The 21646-nt window shown below is 37.3% G+C and overlaps 1 protein-coding gene across 4 annotated transcripts in view; it reads left to right on the top strand.

The window, feature by feature from the left end:
- Window positions 1-21646, top strand: part of WWC2 (WW and C2 domain containing 2) — a 157267-nt gene that overhangs the window by 60097 nt on the left and 75524 nt on the right. For 3 of the 4 annotated variants that reach the window (XM_087724547.1, XM_014051935.2, XM_014051934.2), the window contains exon 3: window positions 17637-17840. In XM_087724547.1, coding sequence (XP_087580673.1) covers window positions 17637-17840 — 204 coding nt within the window. Of the gene's footprint in view, window positions 1-17636; window positions 17841-17927; window positions 18003-21646 lie in introns of those variants that run through there. The other variant, XM_014051939.2, reaches the window with a different exon arrangement.

Raw genomic sequence — 21646 nt, 5'->3', positions numbered from 1 at the left:
AGAACTGGTCAACTATATCCTAAAGTAGTATAGGTAGTCCTTACTTACTATGATAATTGGGACCAACAACTCCATTGCTAAATGACACAGTTGTAAAGCATGATGTCACATGATCATGCCAACTTATGACAGCACTTGTAGCTTCAGTTACTGCTGTTAGGCAAATCGTGCATAACTGCATCGTCCACATGATCACTGTTTGTGATTTTCTACCACCTTCCCCATTAACTTTGCTTGTCAGAAGCCAGCAATGAAAAATCGTAAATGGTGATCATGTGACAATGAGACACTGTGACCATTATAATTGCAAGCCTGTTGCCAAGCAATTGAGTTATGATCATCTGACTGCAGGGATGCTGCAACATCCATATCTATGAGGAACAGTGATGTCTTCTTCATTCAGTGCTGTTGTAATTTTGAATGATTAATCATTCAGCAAGGACTACCTGTACCGTGAGGATTAAATCTAAATCTAGTCATAAAATTGTAGGGCAGGAGGAAAGAGGGTGGAAGAGGTTGAGAGTGACCAGAAACCCGAGCAGAAGCCTTCAACAAACTAGCAATCCATTGCAGGTTTCACTTACATTAATATGTCTACTTATATTCCTCCTCCTCATTTGCATATTTACTATAAATGTGAGAAATATACAGTCCTATAGTGCTGCAATTCAATGTTATTCTTGGATGAGTTCCGATAGATTTCATGAGAGCTCTAAGAGACTGTATGGAATGGTAATTAAAGTATTACTTTGGTGGGGAACCCAGGACCTAGTCTAATCTCAGCCATGGTAGCTTACTATGTTACATTGGCCCAATTAATTGTGTTTAGCTCAAGTATCTGATTGACTGTTGTTGAGGAGAAAAATTAGAGTAAGGAAATGCTTTGTATGAGTCTTGAACTCCTGTTACAAAAAATAAGATCTAAATGCAATAAAAATAAATTACAAAGTCATTTGCAATGACCCATAGAGGCAATTAGTTAATTGATGTTATTAATTTTAATTTTAATTAATTATATTATTTTTAGAGGGCATGATGGCTCAACGGTTAAAAATACTGAGCTTTTTACAGGCCAGGTTCCAGATCCGAATTCCATGTGATGGGGTGAGCTCCCATTGCTTGCCTGAGGTTCTGCCAACCTAGCAGATTGAAAGCATGTAAATGCAAGTATATAAATAGGTACCACTTTGGTGGGAAGGTAACAATATTCCATGCATCTCAGTGTATAGTCATACTGGCCACATGACTACAAAAGTGTCTTTGGACAGTACTGACTCTCTCGGCTAAGAAACAGAGATGAACATTGCTCCCTAGGACAAGACTGGTAGATGAAACCTTTACCTTTATCTTTATATTATTTTTAACTACTTTGAATACTCAGAATAAAAAGACAGGGAATAATTTGAATGAATAGATGAAAGAATAACATAACTTCTTCTACAGTGAATGACAGCAATTTCATTATTTAAAGAAAACACGTATAAGAATCTGAGTTATTAAAATATTTTAATGGAATTGGTTCAAATAAATACTCCAAAGTTGACAAAAAATAATTATATACTTAGGGTTACAGATTAAAAAGGACAGCAAAAGACTAGCTGGGAGATATTGTTCCAGAATATTAGACTGACCCTAGAAATAAAACATTAAATGTAAAATCAAATGTTTTAGAAATCTTACACCACATTCTTAAGGCTTAGAAGATGAGCAAACAGTAATAGTATGGATTACACATAAGTAAATGAAATAGCTAGATTGGAATATGGTTACACTTTTCATAGACATAACCATTAGAACAGAATGCAAATATTTGTGGAGAATTATCTCCTCGCCTGCTATAGGATTTTGGCAAAAGAGGGACTTGAATTTTTAGTAAATGTATTTTGGGAGGGTGGTAGATTGGTGCGGGTTTTTTTTCTGTTAAACTGGTTTTTCCTCATCCTTTCAGTCTGAAGAATCAGATACTTAAAGCATTCTCAGTGATACATTAATCCATTTGATGTTGCAATTTGAGTGAAATTTTTCTGGAGTACAGTCGCCATCGGTATGTTGGCTATAGGAGTGGTGCTCTGAAGAGAACACCCTTTGTTTGAGTTAGTGGAAGGGTAAGCTGCCTGTGATAAGGGTCAGAGGCAGGTCACATGTCTTACATGCTAAAATTGAGATTATAGCTTTTAATTCACCTGACTGGAATGCAATAGTCTGATAATTATGAACTGCACTGCTCAAGAATTTACGAAATGTTTCATTAAAGTTTAACTGTAGAAATAGTGACTTAATGGAAGCTACATTTTTACCTGTGTAATAATATATGTTTGCATTGGCAGTTACTGCTGCAACTGTTAAGGACTGTACTGTTTCAACTTCAGAAATATTTCCTTCTTGCTTTTTTTAGTCTATGAATGACCTCTTAATCTTCCATAAGAAAATAATTCATACCAAACTTTTCTGTAGCCTACATTGTTTTGTGGCAGTTTATGAACTATAATATCATGGCTAAGATTGAAAGTTATGAAATGTTATTTCAGATATGATGTGTAAATTACAATTTCACTTCGTTTAACTACTAATTACTGAAGAAACCATACAGCAATTAGTGGATTTGTTCAAAATGTTAATGTTGGAAAAAATGTAGAAGTTGAATTAGTTTCTGTTCACCTAAGAATTCATTGGAAAATATCATTTGTTTATGCTTAAACTTTTACATGCAATTATTAATATTTCAGACTCACCAAAATAGACTAGAGGTTTTATATAATATGGTTTATGGCCAAATAAGCCACTTTTAACATATGTTAAAATATACTTAGCATTTATTGCTTCTTGAAGTTTATTGAAAAACAGCTGTCTTATTCCAGATCTTCATATACTGTACATGTGAAAATATAAATAGCAATAGCACTTATATACCACCCCATAACTTTACAGCACTATCTAAGCAGTTTACAGAGTCAACATATTGCTCTAAAAAATTTGGGTCCCCAATTTACCAACCTCGGAAGGATGTAAGGCTGAGTCTACCTTGAGCCCCAACAGGATCAAATTCCAAGCTGTGGACAGAGTTAGACTGTACTGCATTTTAACCACTGTGCCACTACAGCTCATAAGATTATACTGGAAGTAGGCAAATCTTAGCTTATAGTCTTGGTATATAAATGGTATTTTCTTTAAAATGTCTTCTCATCCAAATGGAAACACAGGTATTGAACTGTAAACACACATTTTATTTCTCTTCATCACATTGGTTATTTGTGTCCATTGTTATTCACTGCCCCTTCAGATTATCAAAAATAATAAATCAAACAGGACATTTTTTTACAAATGGGCTATTGTTAACAAATACTATGATATGTGTAATAAAATCTTGTTATTTGACTATTTGGTTCAGGGGGAATGATGTGACCTGACATGGGTAAACAATAACTTAATCTAGGGAGAGGAATATTTATTTAAATGGTATAAATAAAAATAAAGTCCTATCTAAAATTTGTGAACCATGATTTTCAGTGTTTGAGCAGTAACAGCTCTTGGGAAGCAGAGAGATGTTAATCCTGCATAATGCTTTGCTTGTGACCAGAGCTTTACTCCTCAGGATGTGGATATAAGAGTACCTGGAAACCCTGGAGAATTTCAGTTTTTGTGTCCTGGCTAATAGTAATCTGGGCTAGCTCTATAATTCACAGACTCCATGGCTTGGTTGAACATGTCCCAATTGAAAACTGGCTGTATGCATAGAGGTGATCACATATTGGATCTAGTCTGATCTAATTCAGAACAGTTATCTTATAAGCTGAATATGGAGGATATTGTTAGTCCATTATTGTGGCAATATCTATTTTCTGGTCAGTATGTGTTTCATCAGTTAGGACACCATTTAGGATCATTTCACATGTTTTATGGATGTAGTTAGGTTATAGCAGGTGTTTGAGGTTTTCCCAAATAGTTGGACAGCTCTATGAGTCTTGTTGATTTTTGGGAGTCAAGGACTATGAGGACATGGAATGTCATCATCACTCAGCAGTCTTTGTCTGTTGATCACATGGAATTCCAAGAATTCTGAAAGTTGAATTGCCAAAAGTGACAACTACAGTGCCAGTGGGGGAAGACAAGAACAGATATCACCAGGCATGGTACAAACCACAGACTATCAGTTCAGATGCTGAAGTATCAGTACCTCTCCATTCTTATTGATCTGCAGGATGCAGTCCAATGGTATTGAGATAGCCCACTTGCTGAGTGGGTACAATGAGTAAAATTGTTCTTTGAACTACTCTGAAATGTTTGCAAGTTATTTTACTGGATAAAATTGCTCATATTATCTCACATTCTACATGGGCAACATCAGATGAAATGACTTAGGGAATGTATTCTGAATTTTTCTGGGATTGCTTGATTTTGTGGACTGAGAAGTTGTAGATGTTTTCTGCAACACGAGTTCTGTCATTTTTAGTCTAGATTTTTTCCCCAAAGGTGCTTTTTCAAGAGGCAACTGGACTTCCTGGTTTTTCTTTGAAGATATTTCATTTCTCATTCAAGAAGCTTGTTCAGCTCTGACTGAATCATGGGGAATGCAAGGATTTATATTCCTTGCAGACAGCTGGTTCATTTGCATTCTTTTAGTGAGTCTTTAAGGCCACCTGGAGGTTGATCTGTGTTATCAGGATCACCTGACTGGTGCAAATGGGTGGGAACCCTTCTGGGAACTGTTGAAAGGACTGTGTTGTAGACTGGAGATAGATGATGTCACATCCCTCCCCCTCTGTTGAGAGAGGCCTGTTCAATTTTGACATGGATGGGCTCTCTGATCCTGCTTTCAAACCAGCAGTCCTCTCTGTCCAAAATGTGGACTTTGTTGTCTTCAAAAAAGTGGTATTTGCCGTTTAAATGCAGATGGACTGCTGAATATAGTCCTGATGGGTTTGTTCTCCTAGTTTGTGCCATGCATTTATGAAGGGGTTGTTTTGTATGGCATGACATGGTGGGAATCAAAGTGTAAATATTTCTGTAAACTTCAATGTTAAGGCTTGTCTTCCTTAATGAGTACACATTAAGGAAGACAGAAGCCTTAACATTGAAGTTTAAGAAAAGCCCCCCCACACAGATCAATATTTATATTTTGATTCCCACCACCAACTGGAGCACAGAATGGGAATCATCAGAAGTCTACACCACCAAGCTGAAGGCTTGCCTACCAGCAAAGATGGGAAAGAAAAAAAACTAAAACACATCAAGGAAGCCCCCAGAATGTCTGGCTATCCCAAATTGGGCTTCATTAAATCTCGAAAAAGACCCTACATGAGTTCCTCCATAACAAACAACAAAAGAGAAAAATAAAGGAAGCAACGTTGTCATTCCATATGTTGCAGAAAAGCTCAGGAGGATCTTCAGCCAACACAACATACATGCACACTTCAAATCCAAGAATACATTAAGGCAGAAGCTTATCCACCCCAAGGATAAAACACCCAGACACAAACTGAGCAATGTGGTACATGCAGTACAATGCAGTGAGCCATAGGCTGATCTGCACATTGGGGAAACAAAACAACAACTTCATAAATGCATGGCATAACATACAAGAACAAACCCATCAAGGCTAGATTCAGCAGTCCATCTGCATTTAAAAGACAAAGGCCATTCTTTTGAAGACAGCAAAGTTCAGATTTTGGACAGAAAGGACCGCTGGTTTGAAAGAGGGGTCAAAGAGCCCATCTATATCCAAATTAAACAGCCTTATCTCAGCAGAGAATGAGGGATACCACATCATCTATCTCTAGCCTACAACACATTCCTTTCAACAGTTCCAAGAAGGCTCCACCCCTTTACACCTCTGGTGAAACAAATAAACCTTCAAGTGGCCTTAAAGACTCACTAAAAGAATTTAATTGACCAGATGTCTGCAAGGAGTATAATCCTTCCATTCCCCACATTCAATCAGAGCTGAAGAAGCTTCTTGGATGAGCAGCAGAAAATCTTTTTAAAAACCCAGAACATCCAGTTGCCTCTTGAAAATTCCTTTTTTGATTGAGAGTAACAGATATTCATGCTCTCATAAACTCAAGACTGGTTTATTGCATTATTGTGAAGTGAACAAGTGAAGGAAGGAAGCCCTGGTGGGTGAAGTTAAGAGATATGGCAGTCTGGATTTTATAGGTGGGAGGATCCATATGTAGTCAAATACTTGCGCCTATATCTGGTTTCCCAAAGGAAAGCATGTAGTTTAGTGACATTCCTGTATTACAGTGACGTCAACAATAATGAACCTCTGAGTCCAGAGCCTCTTGATTGTTTGTGTCTGACAATTATGCATTATTTTGCGCTGCCTTTGAAGACTCCCAAGAGAGCTTCCATGGGTGCAGATTATGGTTATCCATTTGCTGATGGGTGAGACTGCTTCAACACAGCAACACAGCAACACATAATTTGTAGCCCCTGGATTGATTTCCAATATGTTTCTGATGCAATTCTAATTCTTGGTTTTGATTTATAATGTCCTTTGTGGCACTAGCCCATATTATTATCCAATACCATTTTTTAGGCAGGTAGAATTAATTTGCCTGTGCAACTATCTTGAGAGAAAAATGTTTTGGATTCTGTCTCCTTGAGATGTGGGGAAGAGACAGTCTTTTTATCTGTTCAGACAGCTTATCCTTTGAGGGCCGATAGAATGTGAAACATGTTGGCATTCAGGAAGACAATAGAAATCAACCCTCAAGCATTTGGGCTTAAAGGGTGTTTTTCATGGGATCATTTTAGTTTTCCATTTGTTTGCTTTAATTTATTATTCTTAACCTATTATAGTTTTAGGTTTTCAAATGAGTTGCCCAGAAACTGGGCGTGAGCAAGTGAGTAAGATACTGTATACATTTCTCAAGTTCCATGACTACAATTTGCCAGAAACCATACATTTCCTATGACTTATTTTGGTCTAATATCTAGAGCTAGCACAGGACTCACTAAAATAGCTTAGCTAAAGAAAATTTTTATTGCAAGCAAGATTGAAATCTGGCCCTAGGTTCTGCCTCGATTTACCTTCCCAATAAGCAACCGAGTTGGAAGATCATTTCAAAGCAGTGTATTGGGGTACCCTGATAAAGTAGGATCTCTCTATGAAAAAGGAGAGAGAGAACTCCAAGCCTCATGTTACATTCCTTTTAAGTCACACACACACACACACACACACACCACATTCCTTTTTAGAGTTAACACAACAAAGAAAACACAAGGGGAAAGTTGATTGGACAGGATAAAAGTACCCTCCCCTTTGCATAGAAAATCAGCTACATGCAGTCAAACATGTTACATATTTGCATCCCATAATATCACACATGTTCATTAAATGGAGGTTTGACATCTGAAAGGGAAAATGTTGTTTGAAGTTCACAAAAGAGATAAACCAGACTCCAATTTGTACCAACTATCTTTTTCTTATCTGGAGCTAGTCTCCAACCTGTTTATCAGTTTGGGAATGTTAAAAGCTAATAAACCTCAACATCATTTTAAAACAGAGAAAATAAATCAAATTAAAATACAAAGAAATTATGTTAGTTAGCAATTTACAAAATAGATGTCATATGCCCCTCAAAACCATGTGGAGTGAAACTTTGTAGCCCTTACTATATCTTACATTTATCTTTTGTGAAGAAAGACAAAATTGCCACAGTCAATAAATGCTGGGAAAAGGTAGCAGTGAGGGATTGGAGATCATGTAAAATCTGGACCTATTCTCTAGGAACATGAATTTGTTTGCTATTGTTGTCTTTTAGGATGTTTTTTTCACCAATTTGACTTTATAGCAGTGGGATTTCCAAGTGGTATACTTACACCACTTATGATTTGATATTCTAAATATTAACCAGATCTAATCCAGCATAATGTTAACCAAAGTCAGCTATATGGGCTGTTGTAACTTCAAAAACATAGCTTGGCTATGTGCCTCCTAGTATATGAGATTGCAGAAAGAAGAATTTGCATCTGTACATAGGATGCCAGTCAAAGTGGAAGCTCTGCAGCATATATCCTTTTTATACAGTTGAAGTAACAGAGATTAGTCAATATTAACAATTCCCAATGGAATAGTTTTATTAATCCTTTGCAGTAGAACCCCCAAAGAATCTTGTAATGCCTTGAAATTAGCAAGTTTAATTTTGGTTGAGCACAATCTACTTCATCAGAAACACAATCTGCTTCATCAAGTCCCATTAAATCACTCTTCTGCCATCACTTAAACATGTTAATCAATAACATCTGAGTGTTTTCTTTGCTGTCTCTGGAACTATAAGATATAGCAATAGCAATAGCAGTAGACTTATATACCGCTTCATAGGGCTTTCAGCCCTCTCTAAGCGGTTTACAGAGAGTCAGCATATTGCCCCCAACAATCTGGGTCCTCATTTTACCCACCTTGGAAGGATGGAAGGCTGAGTCAACCCTGAGCCGGTGAGATTTGAACCGCTGAACTGCTGATCTAGCAGTAGCCTGCAGTGCTGCATTTAACCACTGCGCCACCTTGACTCATCCTAATTTTAAAAAACTTAATTCCATTGCTACTGTAGAGTTAGTTTTTTACCTAGCACTATTATTCTTGTTTAAAACAAGTCTCTTATTTCTTTTATTTACAGGAAATGAAAGCTCATCACTCATTGCTTGCAATAAGCCCCTAATAATTTTATTAGAATCAGAAGCTTAGGAAAGAAAATGGCGCTAACAGTTTAGAACTATCTTCAAGAATAAGAATATTGTTAATATTCCCCACGAAAACTATATATTTTATTCAAAGCAGTTAGCTCAAAGAATTGTTATCAATTCCATGTGATAGTATTTCTATTTAGCTTAAGACAGTAAAGACAAATACTCTTCATTACAGAGTAATTTTTGCTTTGAATTTTCTCCAGATTGATTGCAGTTCCTTGCAGTAGAGTTGCCCAACCTTTCTGGGTTGGTGATCCAGAGTGGGGGAATTGAGGAAAGAGGTTCTGTGGGAGGGGCAGGCACCCACCTGAGTGGGGCCAAGAGCATCCACAATGCTCACACGAGCTGGGCCACCAGCATTTGTGTGAGTGGAGCCTCAAGTGCTCACACAAGTAGAGCCTCGAGTGCCCATGACACTTGTGTGAGTGGGGCCTCAAGCGGCCGCCATGTGCAAGTGGGACTGTGCACTCCAGCACACACACCAGCCAGCCACTCACACAGTCCGGTTGCAGATAGGCTGTGGCCTGGTAGTTGGCCATGGCTCATGGGTTGAAGACCCCTGCCTTACAGTGTTAGATTGCATTGATCATTGTTTGTGTATGTTCAATTTTTTGAAGAAAAAGGATGGGTCATTTATAAATATGAGTGATAGCAATTGTTAAAAATTGCCACAGAATAAGATATTTCTGTTATCACTGTTAGTCTTAAAGTGTTCCTAGTAATAGCAGTTCTGCTGTCGCATAACTAGAGTGCTAACTGCCCTGCTACCTAAGGAAACCTGAATTATGTCTGACCCATCTCAATTGTTTTTATCTGAAGGAAAGCAAAGTTGCGGGAAATGTTCTGCAGATGCTCACAGTGTGTCATATTTAGCTTTGAGTTTGCTATCTTGAAGTGGAAGTGAAACCTTTTTCTTTAATGCAGGCAGAACTGGCATTCATCCTGCTGCTTCATGGATATAGAAGTACATTAGCCTGCTGTTAGGAATGGATGGCCTGCAAAATCTCCATGAGGCTGAAATTCTTCCATATAGCCTTAATTCATATACCTGTTGGCCATGCTGTTTCTCTGAACAGCTGCAGAATGAAAATCATCTTTAGAAAACATGCTTTAGAAATAGTTCTTGTAAAGATCCTTTTTCCCCCCCTAACCTAGTATATATTTATTTCAAAGAGTTCCTTGCCAGGTTTTCAAATTTTGGATGGCCATATCTGATTTTGTTTCCTTCACATTTGGAGACAAGTGTTGTGGCTGTATGAGCTCTCACAGAGAGGTGGAAATAAATATAATGCTTGATTTTGAGTCAGTTAGTACTGAATCCCCATCCCCATCACTTGCCTTGAAAGTGCTTTGTCCTTGTCCAGCAATCACAAGGACAGTGTTGCTGTGGGCCACGTTTTAGGACTCTGCGGGCTATTCTTGCAGTTTGGGCCACATATTGAGCAATCTCAACTTAAACCTACTGGGCAATTACTTGAAATGTGTTCAGATATGGTTTTCTCTTGTAAGATTATTTTCCATTTCAGTTAGTGCTGTTCCTAAAGTAGAATCACAGCAAATACATCAGTTCCCTGACTTTAGTCTCTTTGACTATTGATTTGCTATAAATCTTATTTGCTGCTTTGTGTTTGCTTCTATTAAACAAACTTATTTTGCATATATAGGCACAATTAGCTTGAAAAGATATAGGAACAAGATATATCCTGTTTTGTTTAGAATTCTTCTAACATTCTGGGTTTACGTTTCCTTCTCAGAATGTTCAGTGGATAGACACAAGGTGCCCCACTTTTACCATTCCAGCTGAAATTTGAGAGGCATAATTTAGTATTTTTAATGCACAAGGAGAAATCAAATCAATCATAAATTTAGTTAACCAACTTAAACCAGGAAAGGTGCTTGGTAATGATTACCTAATATCCATAACTTAGATTGGTGGACTCTAGTACTAGTCATCCTTTTCTGTTTTATTGATTAGACTACAATGGTTCCAAAAGGTTGGGGGCACAGCTTTTATGATCCCTATTTAAGAGGGGGAAAGAGACCTCAGCTAACTATCAATTTATTAAGAATCATCAGCAAACTGTACAGTAAATGTAAATGCAAAATGGATGGTTTGTTTGAAAACAAATCCTTGCAGAGGAACAGATTGGCTTTAGAGTTCATCATTTCCTGTATATCCCGCTGCCATTCTATAACATCTGGGAGAGGAGTATACAGCTCAAGCAGGATCTGTTTTATATGTTGCTTTTATTAACTTTAGATTTGCCTTTGATTCAATATTGAGAATTAGGCTATGGAACAAATTGGTCAATTCCATGATAGATAATTCCCTATTATTCCTTATATACTAAAAATTCTATATTAAAATTAATTTTATTCCACAAGGGCGTTTAACTAAAACAGATTGCTACGATAAGGGAAGTGAGCCGGGGTTGCATACGGGCACCTTTATTATTTAGTGTTTATATTAATTCTTTGGCTGACCAATAGAACAGCCCTGACCTTTCCCCCAATGTTAGCTCAAGGGCATGTGTACCAGTGATGTCATTCTTCTGTATCAGACCTCAGTTGGGCTAAAATGCATTTTGAGATCCCTTATCATGTATTGCAAGGGCAGAAAATTAGTAATTATGAAAAACAAAAGTCTTAGTATTTGCTAAACATCCCAGAATCCACCAGCCATTAAGCAGTCACAAAAATGAGCAAACAAAGATTTTTAAATAGAATAGAATTGCTTTTCAGGCCTTTGGTGAGGGAAGTGCTTGCTCAAACTATGTAATCTATAATGTGCCAAAATCAAAACTTTCTACTATGTTGAAGAAGTTCCTTATCCATTCCTACTGCTTTAAATTTATTCTTTACCAAAATGTGCTGTCAGTTCCTGTAGCTCAGCTGAGCTCCATAGTAACTACTTTGAATTAGACTTGACACCTTTGACAATAGCAAATAATTTCAGTACTAAATGGAGGAGATATCTTGTTGAGAAATGATACTTCTGTGGATACTCCAGAGAAGCTCTTCTTTTCCTAGGGCACGAATAAGTTAAAAAGATACATGTACATACACTGTGTTAGACACAGAAAAACAACTAGAACTTTCTCAACTACAGTACTCGAACATATTTTCTGAAATAGTTGATCTTCTTCACTCAGACCTGTGGGTTATTTAAATTCTATCACAGTTTTCAAGCTAAGAAAGGCTCTAATTTAATGCTCTGCCATCTACTATGCTAGAAAGCATATGCTGTATAAAAATAATCCATACTAACCAGATGTGTCCTTGTGGCACAGGCGGTGTGGAATCTACTGCTTGTGGTGGGTTTTTTTTTTCCATTGCAGCTACTATCAGGAATTCAGGTTTGTTTCATTTACCTTCATATATCAAAATACTCCAGGTATATTAATTCTTTTTACATGCAGATCCTCCTTTCAGACCAATAGGACTACTTCATGGATATTGCTAAATTGTATCCTACAACTATTAGAACTAGACAAAGCTGGCTTCATTTGAGTATGTTTTGCCATGTAACTTTGGTTACTGACAATGTCACTGTTTTAAACAAAGCCATAATTTTACTCTCATCTTGTAGGTTATTCTAAGCAAAATTTCTAGGTCCCTTTTGTTTAATAATAGTATGTTATGTCTATATATTATATAGATATATGCACTATATTTGTACCTTCAAATCAGGGTTGATTCCTAGTGAGTGCCTGGATAAATTGCTTCAGTTTTCAGGGTAAGATTTTTCAGAAGTGCTTCACCATTGCCTGCTTCTTAGGGCTTTGTGAGAGTGACTGGTCACTCTCTCAAGGTCACTCAGATGGCTTTGTGCCTCAGGCAGGACTAGAACTCACAGCTTCCCAGTTTCTAAACTAATGCCTTAACTATCTCACCAAACTCGCCGTATATCATACCCACAAATAGAAAGTAATCAAAATTGATGCTATCTGTATGGTGTGGCTCCTAGATTGTTTCTGTTATGCTTTGTTTTTATGCTGAAATAAAGAATTAATAGATTGACCTAGTAGCCCAAGTTCTAACTTGACATGTGAGATTTAACTGCTTAATCAGAAGAGTCTAAGGGAGCAGCTAAAAATTTCAAGAATATATAAGAAAATTCTAGAGACATTTTGTTGTATTTTCCATACAACTTATCTTTCAAAGTTTAACTCCCATCATTTCTTTTTGCAATATCAGAATAATTCTACTAAGATTCTGACAGAGGAATGAATTGCAGAGGGAAAATACTATTTCTGTTTATCTTTATTCCAGAATGCTTAAGGCCACTTACGGAGGCATTGGTGCATGAATTGATTTTTATTCTTATTGCAGCATGTTCCAAATATTTCCTATGAATTTTGTGAAGCTGGGATTTTCCAACTGTAGTTGGATACTCTCTAATTACTATAGTATGTGCATTATCAATAAATGTAAAGTTAGTATTAAAAGGGCTGGAATCTTTTGAGAAAGTGTGGTAGGATAAAGTAGGAGAATGCACTTGCAATCTTTTTATTTTTATTTTATTATCAGTCTTGGGCAGTCAGGTTTCATCCTTAAACTAGATCTGACAAGAGATATGTAGAACTGTGGGGGTTTTTTTAAGTTATAAAATCCTGCTTGTGGAAGATGGGATCCAAAACAGACCTTGGAATGCCAATCAATCTTCTCTGCTGTTCTTCCTCAAAATCTCTCTCCTTATTGAAACTGGAATGGGCTTTTTTTTGTTTTGTTTTTTCTTCTTTTGAAAAATAACACTTGCAGCAAGAAGGAAAGACAATTTTCAGCAGGATGAGTTAAACTGTATTAGGCTCTGATACTAATTCAGACTTGCCATCTGGATTCATTGTTATTTCAAGAGCAGTAAAGAAACCAGAGAACTGTAGATGTATCTCAATTTGAATAATCAGGAGATGAATTTCGGGGCACCTGGAAATCCTAAAACTTATTTATGTAGAGCATGGGTGTCAAACTTTCATGTGATGTCACATGGCATATCACAAAGCTTTTTTGCCTTTGGGAGCTGGGGTGGGCGTGGCCTGCGCATGATGCATCTGTCCTGCGGACCACCTGTTTGACACCCCTGATGTAGAGGAAATGTTTATTATTATGACATGCTTTTGTTATGTGGAGGTTTCATTGTGAATTTCATTAAGTAACACAAGTGTTTTATGTTTGCTATTACACTATTTTACGTATTGATCGAAGAACTTAATAAAAGTTTACCAAACTTTCATGTGAAAATGAAACTACATCCACTTTGAGTTCTTTGGTTTTACGTATCAGGACATAGTAAAAACCATCTCGTCTTTAGCAGTTTTCAAAAGTAGGTAAATACAATCTTATATGAACAACAACACATAACATATTATACCATATCATCATTATTTTACAAAAAGAAAACCAAAATGGAAAAGCCATGTGTGAAAAACTAAATACATCTTTACTCTTCCATAGATATGAAGAGGCTAAGTGGCAGCCAGGTTCTGCTAATCAAGTACCTTTGATCAATTGATTATCAGCAAGTGTGACTACATCTATAAAAGCTGAGGTTTTAAGAGTTTGCTGGTCTCTAACATTGAGATGCGTGTTAATATAATACCAAGAATAAAGAAATCATCAATGATCTTAGAGAAGCAACTGTTGCTGCCCATCAATCTGGGAAGAGTTCAGTGGTGGGTTCCGGATCCCATTGCAACCGGTACGGTTGCAACGGGGCCTGGCATCCTCCACACGATGCGTCTTACCCCCCCAGTGATGCCTCTGCAGGCCTCCGTGACGGTCCAGCTGCTCACTGGAGCATCGCGCAGGCGCTTTGCGCATGTGCGGAAGCACTAAAGAATTTAAAGACAGGTAAGGAGCTCGGGCAGGTGGGTGGGGCCTCCATAAAACCGTACTGGAATGGTACCTGGTGCTCCGGGCAGGCACCGGTCCGCCCATACTGGGGTGTACCACCCACAACCCACCACTGGAAAAGTTGTAAGCCCATTTAAAACTTATTTAAAGTCATTGTTCTACAGCAGGGGTATCAAGCTTGCGAGTGATGGGCTGGATATGTCACATGCTAGGTCCACACACACATCCCGCCCGGTTTAGCAAAGGAGAAAAAAGTCCCGATACATCACATGATGCTGCTGTGATGTTGCAAGTTTGACACCTCTGTTCTACAGTGAGGATGATTATTCACAAGTGCAAAACATTCAAGACTGTTGCAAATCTTCCCAGGAAGGGATGTCCCATTAAATTCACCCCAAGGTCGGATCATGCAATACTCAGAGAAATTGCAAAAAATCCAAGAGTTACAGACTCTAGTTGTTGAAGTACATGAAAGTACAATTAGAAAAAGACTGAATAAGTATGGTTTGTTTGGAAGGGTTGCCAGGAAAAAGCCTCTTCTCTCTAAAGAGAACATGGCAGCAGGGCTTAGATTTGCAAAGCTGCATCTGAACAATCCACAGGACTTCTGGAACACTATCTTTTGGATAGATGAGACCAAAGTGGAGATGTTTGTCACAGTATCACATCCTTTGTGAAAACCCAATACAACATATCAACACAAACATCTACCAATTGTCAAGCATGGTAGTGGAGGAGCGATGATTTGGTCTTGTTTTGCAGCTACAGGACCTGGGCATCTTGCAGTCATTGAGTTGGCCAGGAACTCCTAGAGTCAACTGTGAGGCCATCTGTCTGACAGCTAAAGCATGACATTGGGTCATACAACAAGACAATGATTCCAAGCATACCAGCAAATCTACAACAGGGTGGCTGAAAAAGAAAAGCATCAAGATGTTGCAGTGGCTCAGTTAAAGTCCAGATCTCAACCTTATTGAAATGCTGTGAAAGAGAGAGCTGTGCATAAACAAATGCCCACAAACCTCAATAAATTGAAGCAACATTGTAAAGAAAATTCCTCCACAACGATGTGAGAGACTGATAAAATCATACAGAAAATGATTACTCCAAGTTAATGCTGCCAAAAGTAGTTCTATTGAATCATAAGATGTACTTAGTTTTTCACATATGACTTTTCCATTTTGGCTTTTTTTTTGTAAAATATACATTTTCATTTTCACATGATTATACACACACACACACACACACCTACATTAGTTATATAAAGAAGAACACTTGATTTCACTTAGGAGTCAACATTAGAAAGTTGAGTTGGCTTACTTTTCTTTTATGAACCTGTAAAAATGCAAGTGCTTTTGTTCTCTATTTCTTTGAATTTTGGAAGAACCTTTCCACAGAAATGTGCATGCCTAAAATATATTTTATTAGCATTGACAAAGAAAAGACTGATTATTACTCTCGGTCTCTTTAGAGCTACTGTCTTATTTTCATTTGCCTCTTGAATTCACATCAAAATGTAGCACTAGAAAGATTAAGTGGAACTATCAAGCATTATTGGCAGTTTTTACCACCAGGGACCTCTCTCTACTACAGCAGAAGCTAACCAAACATATGTTTAAAGACTATTGTAGCATATTTAAATTACTGTTTGCTCTGGATAATTTAAGTAGTCAAAAGTAGAGAAAAGTGTCTTTGTGGGGGATGTGTAACTAATGTTATTGGGGTGAGAAGAACTTAAATCAGTAGCTTAGATTAATGCCTTCTTGAGAGTTGTGAAGATGTAAAATATCTCCTAAGAGCTATATGCTGTAATGCTTTTCATCAGCTGAAATTGAACTTACTGACTGAAATCTGTTAGAAATCTGAATCTTTCTCTGAAATTCCCCAGGTGTTAAAGCTTTTAAAAAAAAGATTAGTAGAGTAAAGGAGAGCCTACTGAAACACTGTGTATTTCTTATAATTTACTGATAAAGACAAAATTCATATTGTATAGGTGTGTGTGTTACTTGGAATCTAAGTTTACATTGAACAAGTTGGCATTAATTTTTAATCTAAGAATGCAATGTTTATAGTGCATTGTTTAAAGTTTACTAAAAGTTTTATTCAGTGCTGAATATCTAAATACATGGCATTTTAATCTTGAAATTTTCATTAAAGTTTCAGAATGTTTTCCTCGGTTGTTATTTTATTCAACAATAAGGGAGGCAACATTTTGATTTCCATGTATTTTCATTTCAAATGAAAATACAAATGAAGCAAATGAAGTGCAGGCACACATTAGATTTCCTGCAGTTTTGATCTTATTACAAAATAAAAGTTGCTGGATTGATTATGGAGTTGTCCCTCCTTTCTGATCCTTTCAAACTGCTTGGGCAAACAACTGTTATACATAAGCTATGCCACTGCTTAAAATGCATTTTGGATTGATATAGATGTGACTTACATAGATAGACTCCAGTCTGAATGAACTCTTGAGAAAGAAGAATAGAATATACCTTTATTACGGTCATAGACCAGCAATAGACATTCCTTTTTACAATATATTAAAAATAAAAATAAAAAATAGTACTGACATTAATAGTAGATAATAACATCTTGAGAAAGTTTTGCAAAAGGTAAACAGACAATTTATCTACATAAATTCACACATTCTCCAGTACAGTTGAATGACGAAACTTTTATTTTCTCTATTAATGTCTGCTTTCATTTTCCTAAATAGGATTCTAATAAAAGAAACAAAGAAAAGAAATAGGGAGCAAGAAATAAAGCTATTTATAAATAATCAGAAACAACAAAATCTCAAAAAAGCATTAGTTATTGCCTGGTCTGAGTTGATATTGTACTCTTAGAATCAGCTTAAAATATATCTCAAAACATAGAAGTAAAAATGATTCTTTTCTCTTAGACAAGTACAAATGTTTTCCTAAGGTATTTGATAGTTATAATTATTTATCACTTAATAACAATTTGTTCTTTATGCATGTACCAAAATAAAAGTGGGTAGTGGGTTTTTTCTTTTAGATTTAAATCTGACACTTAACAGATTTAAGGGGCTTAACTGAATGGAAGCTTTTCTTGTTATACCTTTGCAGAAACTACACAGATAGAAGATCCAAGAAAGCAATGGCGACAAGAACAAGAAAAAATGTTAAAAGATTATCTTACTGTAGCTCAAGATGCACTTAGCACAAAGAAAGAACTTTTCCATGTGAAAGAGCAGAGGCTGGCTCTTGCCTTGGGTGAATATGTACGGCTGAATGATGTTTACAAGGAAAAATCAAGCTCTTATACAAGTCGTATGTATCAAAGACATATGTATGATATGTGAAATATACTATCTCTCTCTTTTCATGTTTTTTAACTTGCATTTCTCGATTCAAAAGATCTGGGTGATCTTCAAGAAACAACTGTGGCCAGCTATCCCAGTCCTGGGAGCTGCAGCAACTGATTCTGCAAGGGTAAATCAGAGGCTTCTCATTTACTAACCAGTTCAATTTTATAGAGAATTTGAACATTTCTTTATCTGCATCAAATACATACAGGTAGTCCTCCAATTACAACCACAATTGGGCCCATAATATTAGTCGTTGAGCAAAATGGTCATTAAATGAGATGCTACATGACTGTTTTACTCCATGACTGTATTCCCTGCTTTCTTACTTGCAATTGTTAAGTGGAGTGCCTAGGCCTCCCACCACACCCAAGAAGCCTTCTATCTCTTCCCAATGGTCTCTGCTCCATTGGAAAGGACAGTCACAAGAATTATGGCATTCACTAGTGTTTTCATCAGATTTGAGGCCCATTTCTCCAGCACACCAAGGGATTTCACCTGCACAATAAACCAAGGAGGGGAAATCCTTTGGTACACTGGAAGAATAGATCTCTAATCTGGCAAAACTGTGAGCAAATGCCATCATTCTGAAAGGCTAGGAATGCTGGTGTTAGCTAGCATTTTTCCATCTGAAAGGACAGAAATCTGTTTATTGATTTATTATTTTTAAATTTTATTGGCTGCCCATCTTACCTCAAGTTAACTCTAGACAGCTTACAATCACAAAAGATAAAAATTATAAAAACTAAAAATATAAATATGTTAATACAAAAAAAACACCCATTGCAGACCAATTAAAAGATGGGGAGGATGGAAGCAGGATGGTAGGGAGGTGGGATCTCATGTTAATCAACCACATCTACTGTGGTGCTCACTGTTGGAGCCCCAAGCTAATTGTGGCAGAGTCAGGTCTTTAGGCTCTTACAGAAGGTCAGGACAATTGGAGTGAACCAACCTCACTCTAGGAGGTAAGATGTTCCAGTGGGCAGATGCAATGACAGAGAAGGCCCTTCTCCTCGACTCCACCAGCCATCATAATTGGGCCAATGGGGCTCACAGCATGCCTCCTCTGCCAGCACAGGTGGAATAGGCCAATCCCAGTGGGATGAGATGGTCCCTCAAGTAGGTTGGATCCATACCGTGAAAGGCTTTAAAGATGATTACCAGCATCTTGAATTGCATATGGAATCAGACCAGCAGACTATACAGCTCACAGAGCAGTGGTGTTATATAGAGCATTCTTGGAGCGCCACAACTGCCCACACACTGCACTCTCACTTCTGAATACTCTTTAAGAGTAGCCCCATATAGAGTGTATTGCAATAGTCCAACCGTGAGATGATTAGAATCTGAATGACTAAGGGCAGGGAATCCTGATCCAAGAAAAACTGCAACTGGTCTTTATAGAAATGCTGGTAGTCACTTGAGTTTTCTCCTCTGGATGGGTAAAATGTTGTCATTTGTCAGCATTTTTCTCTGCATGGAGGGGAGGGAAAATCCCTTGATTCATTGGGGGAACATATCTTAAATCCAACATTTCCTCCACTTCCCTATTTACTTTTGGGGAAAACCGGAAGAGAAGATTGCAAATGGTGATCACATGATTGCAAGGGCACTTGGCAACCAGTTGTAAATACAAGCAGATGGCCAAGCATGCCGTGTGGTCATGTGATACAGAGGTAGGTTGCCAATGTCTTTACTACTGGTTTGGGTGTTCTCCTGAACTTGCGCGATGCTTCACATGCACAGAAGCTTCCAGGCAGGTGGGCAGAGCCTCCCGCTGCCATTATTACCGGTTCGGCAGATCTGGGCCGAACCAGCAGCAACCCACCTCTGATGTGATGGGAGTGTGCCTGGCACAAGGTTTTACCATAGCTACAAGTGCTTTATGGACCATGAAGCACCTATTCCAAGACTATCATGAGTAGGAATGGTCATTAAACCACCAGTTGTAATTTGAGGATTACCTGTACAAAGAGTTATTTCACCATGTAGGTGAAAGGTTGGAAGCACCCAGATCTGAGATCAGATATTGGGGTAGAAGTAATGCTGATTTAAAAGAAAAATGGTTTTGACCAGCTCTGGAAAACAGCCTCCAGAAACTAATCCTGAGATTGCAAACTAATGTAATGTCAAAGTCTACAATTTTATTAATGTTTGATTGGAGAAGCAGATATCCAGTGCAGGCCAGTTTCAGGGTAATAGTGAATTAACAGGAGACATTATACAGTTGCAACCACAGTTGGGACTGGAGTTTCTTTCACAAAGTGATGCAGTTGTAAAGCAAAATGTCATATAATTGTCACAATAATTTATGATGACAATCCCTGTTGTAAGGCAGGGTATAAGAGAGAGGCAGGTAGGGTATTGTAGTACCTCTGCAGTTGTAAGTATGGGCAGGCTGCTCAGTGCCTGAAGTTTGATCATATGACTACAAGCACAGTATAACAGCTGTAACTTGGGCATAGGTCCTAAGTCCATTTTTCAGCACTTTTGTAACTTTGAACAATAATTGATTGTATGGTTGTAAGTCGAGGACTACTTGTATCAAAGGTTTGCTTAGGAAGTTTCCCAGAAGCCTTATACTATAAACACTATAGACTCTGTTGATTTTATATATTGAATTAGTGGACATTGCAGGGCATTTATAGAGACCCTCAGCCAAATCTGAGTACAACACTTTCTGGTACAACATTCTGACTGTGGTCCTTAAATGAGATCCTTAAATGAAAATCTTCCAAATTCTTATCAGTCAGAATGCATGTTGAAAGTGCCCAAGCCAAAGAATCTTTAAGGGCAAATATATCTTAGCTACTCTGAGTCTTTTTAAAAGGAGAAAAGTGCCATGCAGTTAAGTTTGCTATAATCATAAATACAAACATCTGTAGCTAGAACATGTATAAGCATGTGAGAAAACGCTAAGTGGCAGTGACAAGCAAAGCTGTACATTTAGGTGTGGTACTTCATCTAGCTTACCCAGAAAGATTTCAGCATTTTTGCACATTTTTCCAGAAGAATTTTGGAAAAATTCCATATGACAAGTGGGAGCCCAGCACTTCTGACTTTATCCTACATGTTATCACACTTCATATGACAAGGAGAACTACTGTAGAGTGGACAGTAATTTACCTTTGTCTCCTTGAAAAAAAAAAAGGAATGGGATCAGGAGGATGGATTTTGGCTCTTTGTGCCTAATTTCACTCAAGTTCATGAATATAATGAAGATTTAGAATCACACATAAGTTAGTCCTGATTTACCATCATAATTCTAAACAAATGTCCATTCCTGTGCTATAAATACATATCTTCTACTTGCAGAAGTAATTATTTGTTCTGGTATGCTGAATTTTTCTGTTAATGCCTTCCCATGAACAAGGAGGCCTTCTGAAAATGAAGTTGGATGAAATGCATCAATGAAAGTGTATTGTTTTGGTTAATGCTAAATTTAGAAAATACACCTAAGTTCAAGGCTTCCTTCAGCTGTAGTTGTCACTGAATTAATCTGAGCCTATCTTTTAGTTCATCTTACTTCAAGGGTTGCTTTATGGGAATAAAAGTAGGTACACACTCCACTAATAGCTCTTGGAGAAAATGAGTAAATAAAAGTAATAAACAAATAATGCTATCCAAATGATAAGTGAAAATACTTTGCTCCTTACATTTTGTAGTTTTCATTGCAATATAGTAACCAATCTTTTATTTCGCTTTTTATAACTGTGTTCCACTGCTGTTTTGAATATTTTAGGGAATTGAAACATAAAATGATCTCCC

Source organism: Thamnophis sirtalis, unplaced genomic scaffold, assembly GCF_051295495.1.
Source record: "Thamnophis sirtalis isolate CommonGarterSnake01/CBP01778 unplaced genomic scaffold, rThaSir2_p1.2 scaffold_10, whole genome shotgun sequence".
Classification (NCBI taxonomy): domain Eukaryota; kingdom Metazoa; phylum Chordata; class Lepidosauria; order Squamata; family Natricidae; genus Thamnophis; species Thamnophis sirtalis.
Note: the sequence above shows the minus strand (reverse complement) of the source record. Positions and strands in the feature narration are given on the sequence as shown.